The sequence below is a fragment of the Chrysemys picta genome, chromosome 11, assembly GCF_011386835.1.
Source record: "Chrysemys picta bellii isolate R12L10 chromosome 11, ASM1138683v2, whole genome shotgun sequence".
NCBI classification, from domain to species: Eukaryota; Metazoa; Chordata; order Testudines; family Emydidae; genus Chrysemys; species Chrysemys picta.
In genome coordinates this window covers 8,678,209-8,685,484 of record NC_088801.1, presented here as the reverse complement: position 1 = coordinate 8,685,484, position 7,276 = coordinate 8,678,209, and the positions used below count along the sequence as shown (strand labels likewise).

The window sequence follows — 7,276 nt, the reverse complement described above, 5'->3', positions numbered from 1 at the left end:
CTGTGGAAGTGACATTCGAAGGAAAGATGACTCTGGGAGACTGTTTTGCACAGATGTGGTATATTTAAGAGAAAACTACAATAAAAACAATTCACAATTGATTCTGAGTGGACTACAAATCACAGTTCTTGTTCCCATGTACAGACGCAATACGAAGCTCAGTGCAGTGCCTCTAATACAGTTTATACATTGGCTATTGTCGTGAAGCAGGAGGGTGAACTTTATAAAAACCAAACAAATAAATTATACGTTGAGCTATTGTCAAGCTTTACATATAAAACGTAAAAATACAGTAGCTAGTGTGATTAACAAAACTCTCTAGCTAAAAAATATTCTTGCATACTTCGAAATACGTTTGTCCAGTTAAGTGTAATTAGTTGTGTGTGTGTAGGAGGAAACCAGAGAAATGAAGTGCTCAGCCAGAAAGTAAAATGGCTGAGAACCTCACAGAAGATTCTTACCTTCCTCCCACATTGTGCAATACCCGCTCCCTACCGCAAACAGTTACATGGGGCTTCAGCACGTGAGCTGAAGGGGAACATCCTGATGCCCAGTGTCAAATGCTAATGCCGAGTGCTCCAGATCACAGGTCTCAAATGCAGACTCTTCAACTGCCTGGATTTCGCTCTCTAATCATAAAAACCTAGTGTGCTTATAAAAGTCATTTAATTGTAATGCATTGGAGTAGGGGGCCTGCAATATTTCTAAAGTCCTAAGAAAGATTCAGGTAGGAGGAGGACTGCTCTGGGCCAGAAAACTCCTCCCAGAGCTTAGCAGACCATAATGTGGCTCCCAGCTTTTCACATTTTCAAATGGCTGTTCTGTTATAGAAATTTTTAAACATGCCTCTGATGAGTCATCTTGTGCAACCCATGCTCTTTGCTACTCTGTGTTAAACTGGGTTACACTTGCATCATTAAAAGGCCATTAACGACAAGGATTTTTAAAATAAAAATGTACTATTGTCCAGCTATTTGTGAAAAGCCGTGGGTGTGACAGAGTAGTGCTAACAGAGTTTGCTGCTAATCCAAGAAGTTCTGATAAGACATCTCACATGACAAGGTGTTGGGCTGACAGTTGGTCAAGAGACAGCTGCTAGGCGAATGCCCTGACCTATAGCAGGTTTGGTTTCTAGCAGCGCACATTTAGTACTTGACAAGATAGCCCCATGCTGCTTGTGAAGAGGAAGGATGATCGCGTAGTACAGCATCTCCTGCAAGAGGCAGGAATGTGCTGAAGACAAAAAGCGAGGTGTGGGGCAGGGGAGAGACTGGGAAGGAGAACAAGACTGAAAAGAAGAGGCTGTAGAACGAAACCCAAATTTGAACTGGGCTATGATCCAGAGTCTCTTTCCTGGAGCAGGAAGTTTTTCCTTCCCAAAGTTATTTGTTCAAATAACAGTCCAAAATAAAGTCCTACTGTGCTACATAGGCTAATGCTCAAATTTGAAGAAATTCATCCTTGCGTATGTCCTGTAACTGGCTAATGTGTAAGTACTGCTTTATACTGTCTGTCTTTCTTACTAGCAGAGTCATATTCCTTTAGTTAAAGTGGTAAAGAGGCCTGTGGTTTTGGTCTCCAAGATCCTGCGCTCTAATTCGGATGCCGCATGTATATGGCATAACTGAACATATGATGTAAGTAGCTATGGAATTTATTACATAAGCATTTCAATGGAAATTATTACGGAGTTTAGACTCTCCAACCTGCTGCTGTCAGGCTCATCAGATGAGATCAGTGCTGGAGCTTTAAGAGCCATCACTTCCATGAGGTTAATAAGGTAAATTAGTTTCTATTTACATTTCCATTATCAAGGTGGTCACGTGGTCCAGCCACCCTTCTGCAATGTGTTTACAATAGTCACATTTTAATTCCAGACATAAAATATTTACTAATCCCTGTTTGATATCTAGAAACTAAACACCAACATAGTAAAAGAGGAAGAGGCAAAAGGCAACATTTAATTACTTACTATAAACTGGAATAAGCATCAGTAAAAAGTGGGGTGATAGTTTCGTAATTCAAATGGAGATTAACTCCTTGGTTCTGGGAACTGTTTTTTTCCCTCTTTGAACGCCACATATTGGGTGGTACAAATTGCCTATTTCTCACTCTTTTCAAAATTTAAAAGGGCTGTTTTGCTGTACTTTGTAACTGTTCAACAATGTCATTAAATGTCCGAACAACAAATTCAAAACCTGGACGGCAGAATTTTATAGATGAAGCACTCAAGTTAAAATAACTAAATGCCAATGGGCAACATTTTACAGGCTAGCTGGGCCTTCTACACAACCAGTTGAAAACAGGAAATGATAAGAAATGCCCCCTTCTGAGTGGACGAAAGGCAGTAATTGATACTCTATAGGTGTCACGGTTCCTGTATTTTTCTTTGTTTTGGTAAATATGGGTCCTCTGTAATGTTACAATACAGATTCAACAGCCAATCATGGCTACTGCACTTACATCTGCCATTTTGTAAGTAACATTTTAGTGAAACAAAACTATAAGCCTCAGATCATCATTGGAACAGAATAGGATTTACAGGTCACAATTTTCCAGAGTGACTAGCAATTGTGGGTGCCCAACTTGATATTTAAAAGGCCCTAATTTTCAGCAAGTGGGGAGCACTCACTCTCTGAAAATTAATGGTAAAATCCTTGTCCCTCTGTAAGTCATTAGGAGTTTTGCCACTGACTTCAATGGGGCCAAGATTTCATCCCAAATAACTGAAGCTGGGCACCCAAATGCAGGCATTGAAAATCACTAGTTACTTTAGAAAAATCTTGGCCACAGAAGGGATTAAAAAGATCACACTAATTAATTCAGCTTTAAATTATTTAGATTTTAGGGGCACAATATTTTCACCACCATGTATAATTTATTGGACTCAGATGGTCACTGGGAAGAGGACTGGGGAGGGACTGCACATACTATGCACTATGCTTAATTATTTTATTTTGTTAAGAGGCTCTTATGGCTAGTGCACAGTTCACCTCAACCTGCTGTATCAATTAACAAACTTGTTTTAAATTAAAATTCTACAGTCTTCTGTTTATTGACAAAACCAGCAAATCTCTCTGGCAGGTGATGCTACTGAGCAAACAGGTTAACAGGAAGTGCCAAGTTTCTCCATCACAGTAACGGCCTTGTTCCTGCACCTGTAGCTTCCCATTGCTGAAGCAACCCTTTTTGGGCAAATGTAGTAACCCAGACTAAGATATGAGCCAGGAAGCCATATCCATCCTACCCAGCAACAAAGCTTGGGCATGAAGAGTAAACAATCCAGAGCTCTACTACAGTGGATACAATTGAATGGGGAGTGAGCAGAACCAGCACATTTGACCTATGACAGAAGTTCACTTTGAGGATGAGAAGTGCTGGAGTCAGTGAGGACTTGGGCAGCTCAATTCCTCTCACAATCAGTGCATAGAGAGCGTGGGAAAACCTGTGGTACCAGTCACAAATCCCTAGCACTGGTTCCTGTAGCAGTGCCTGGGAACCACTATCCACGCACAGTCACGGGCTGGTCTTCCAAGCCCCACTGCTACTTATGTTTTCTATTCTTCCCTATGTAAGGCCGTATTTTATTTTATTTTTTGGAGGGGGAAGAGACTGAGGAGAGACAGTGGGCCATATACAATGAGCCATTCCTTCCTTAACAACATCACTCTCAATAAGCATCTTGCAGACACAAGCACAAGCCCCTGACAGAACCAGCCACATTCAGCAGCAGCAAACTCCGTTACGCTGAGGGAAAAACCAGCCCAAAACTAACCCATTCTCTCACACCACTACAGTGGTTTAGTCCAGTTTTTATTTTCCACATTTAGAAATGTGCAGGAGTAAAACTGGGCAAAAGTTTAAGAATTGTCTTTAAAAGTGTTTCCTCCAACATGAACTATCTGCATGTAAATATTTATAAAATACAGCACTACAGTCACAAACACAGAAACCTAGCCCCCTTGCTATTTCAACCAGGCATTCCTGTTAGGACCCTGGCATGATAAAGGACATCAAATTATTGTCCAATTGGGCTCCCATTTTTTGCTTTCCTTTGACCTTTTGTTAAAAGTTTTCTATAGCATTCATCACCATAGTATCTAAATACTCATCTGTGTGGTTTCTGCTGGGGACCCTATTGCCTGCAGCCCTAATGGTCTCTTCAACTGTCTGTATCTTAATCCTCCTTAGTACATGGTAGCAAACACGTTTACCATTAGTACAGGAAGGTCAGCACTTTGCAGTGTGTAGTCCGGTCACCATTCTTGCACAAATGCTCCTACCTTCCACCTATCCAAATGGGCGAATTGCCATTAGAAGACATTTGACCCTTGATCCTCATTCTGTCCCCAGCTGACCTCTTTCCACTCTCACTCCCACCCACACCTGATATTGAAGTTTGGAACTGAATACAGGCGGGATATTAACTGTTCTGTTTGTACACTTGTGTCACTAACAAGCTAGTCGGGTGTTCCTAAACAACAGCAGCTGGAAACACCCACCAAACCAAGATGAACAGTGAAAAGTCCCTCCTAGCCCTAAAATATATAACAGAGACCAGCCTTTGGAGAGTCCCAGTGTTCATGCCCTTCATCCATAGGTCTCGCTTTAGCATCCAAACTAGGATGCATATCTATGGCTTAAAATACATCAAAACATGTTTGCTAAGTCTTCTAGGAAATGAAGATGCCTGGGGCAAAACATGGGACCTCCCTACCTTTCTCTGGGAATCCTAAACTGTTTGGCAGAAGAATTCTTCCTTTCTCTGGGTATGAAGAGCAGCTTAAATCCAGTTACTGGGGTAAATGGGCACCCATGGGCTGGATTTTCAGTTCTCTCCAGGTGCTGTAAAGAGAAGGTGCAAAGACTACAAAGGGGGTTAAGGCCAAGAAGGCTTGTCCATGTTGGTACAAAGAAAAACAGAGAAGGGACATTCACACAGAACAGAATGGCCTTGACTGTATAAAATTACCATTATCGCTATTAGTCACCATTTATATTCATAACCAGCAGGTGGCCCTAGAAGTTCTTCTAATTTCCCCAAGTGTCAAGTTATGAAGCTCTGGGCCATGACTTTTCACAAAGCTAGTGGGCTGATATCAGATGAACACTTTCCATCTATGAAGCAGTAAAAAGTAAAGAGACTAAGTCGAATATGGATAGAACACTCCTAGATTTCGTTATTCATGCCCAGAACTAGTTCCAGTTTGTGTTTCATCGCTCCTGAGAGAAACTCATGCATCCTTGAAGCTTTACATCCTAGTTTATACAATAGTTCTATCTGAACTTCAATAAAGATGAACGTTTCCCTCCAGATTCTCAGCAAAGCAGCTGGTCGTTTGTGGCCACATCCAGCAAGAGCTTAATCCCAGGTAGGTCCTTCCAAAGGGCTCCTTGAAGATGCTAGAAGGTTTGAGTTTTCAGCAGATTGGAAGCACTGAAGCTCCCTCCTCTCAGAGTTCAGTGGTGAGTAAACATTTCGGCTTTATCGCAGGATCCTCCGTGACGGGGCTAAAGAGAGGAAAGCAAAGCAAAGACTCTGTAAATATGCTCTTCCATGGAACCATCTGCTGGGAGGAGTGCAGGATGCTACTACTGGGGCAAAGACCATGAGTTTAGCTGTGCTCCAACAACTCTATGGAAAGCTGGTACTGACTGGATGGTAAGAGCTCACAGCTGCTGAGGAGAAAAGGATACCGTCTGCTGCCTGAAGTACACCTAGTAGCTAGCCTACATTCTTGGCTGCTCAAGAGGAAGGTTCAGAAGAACGATTAGCACTATGATGTCTCGGCACACCTGGACTTCCAAGACCAACACACACTAGCATGGTTTAACTCTGCTCCAAATCTGACTGCAGGGAAGGGTGCAGATTTTTAATGCTAATTTAACGCACGTTATTTTTTCATCTGAAGTGAGTCACCTGCATGTGAAAGGAGCCAGGGTGACAGTTGTACTGCACCTGTACTGGTATGCCGGTGAAGTAGCAGCAGTACCATCTTTCCCCACACTACCTCAGTAGTGCACCTCACCTGGGACCTGGAGAGGTCCCTAGGGATGAAGGGCAGTTCAGTCTCCATAGCTTCTCCTCTGAGATTCCAACAAACTTCAATAAGGGCCTATGTTTGGGGTGTAGCTACCTGCCCGTTAGGAGTTGTATTTATTTCTGAGAGCAGGCAATGTTGCACATAGTTCTCTTTCAAGCAGAAGTAAACAATGAATGTTAGCAGCTTCCATGGTAATGCAGCAAACGTCTAAGATCCAGATTTGCGTTGGTTGTTTTCAGTGGTTGCGTTCCCTTTGTATAATAACTGGGAGGAGGAACAGACCTTTCTATTTTCTCCAAAAGGGATCAGCTGCAGAAGGACAAGTTGGAATGGATTTTGCCTTGTGCATCAGCAACAGCACTGCCAGCTGAGACCTGGCTGCAGAATCTTTATTGGTAGTGAAATACAAAACAGAAGAAAAACCCACTGAGCTGAAACTCAGAGTGGGGACTGCCATGCTGAGAATCACAGAAAGCCCTGCTACTCCAAGTACCCAACTAGCATGTGATCCATGGGGGAGAAGAGTCACCTACCGATGGCTCCTGTTGTCTGCCTTCCCGTTAGTAGCCCCCTCCCTGGCATCAGAGGAGTTAACCATGTCAAGGAGAGAAACATGCTCATTGTTTTTGGTGTTGGAGGTTTGGTGGCCTTGTTTGCATAGCGATACTGAAATCCTTGCTCTCAGAAACTGAAATCTGACCCACATGTTGAGGCCGATTATGAGGTTTTCTTTCTCTCCGGGATTTTTGCCTCCAGTGATGTTTCCATTTGGGGAGTGTGGCTGGAACCCTCTTTTTAAATGAATGGCCTGAGTGATAGAGCCAAGGATTTTCTGCTGAGTATTTGTAACAGTGCTGCTCTCTAATAACTGCCATCTGTGCTTGACAGACATTTTATGTAGAGTTCCTCTTTTGGGGTCTGTTAGTGGTTGCCTGATTTTTATATTTTGGGTAATAATAATTATAGCTATAATATCACCTAAAGGTGTCAGAAGAATGAAGTAATTCCAAGTTCGCTTGGACACTTTTTACTCTCATCATGAACCCATAACTCACGTACAGATGTGGTTATTTCTCTGCATCAACCCTTCTCCCACCCCATCCCTGATCCAATGAATGTGTAATAGCATTCTGACAGTGAATGCAAATGTTTCCGATTTGGATGTTCCTATGAGTTCTGTTAAAACCTCAAAAACCCCTCAAGCAATTAGCTTATTTCAATAATAATACACA

At 42.4% G+C, this 7,276-nt stretch overlaps 1 protein-coding gene across 12 annotated transcripts in view; it reads right to left on the bottom strand.

Moving 5' to 3' along the window:
• Nucleotides 1-7,276, bottom strand: part of EPB41L5 (erythrocyte membrane protein band 4.1 like 5) — a 97,771-nt gene that overhangs the window by 6,855 nt on the left and 83,640 nt on the right. For 8 of the 12 annotated variants that reach the window (XM_065560490.1, XM_065560491.1, XM_065560492.1 and 5 more), the window contains one exon: nucleotides 44-5,511. The exons of the other annotated variants lie outside the window; for them this stretch is intronic. In XM_065560490.1, coding sequence (XP_065416562.1) covers nucleotides 5,454-5,511 — 58 coding nt within the window. In that variant the 3' untranslated portion in view covers nucleotides 44-5,453. Of the gene's footprint in view, nucleotides 1-43; nucleotides 5,512-7,276 lie in introns of those variants that run through there. 12 annotated transcript variants of the gene reach the window in all.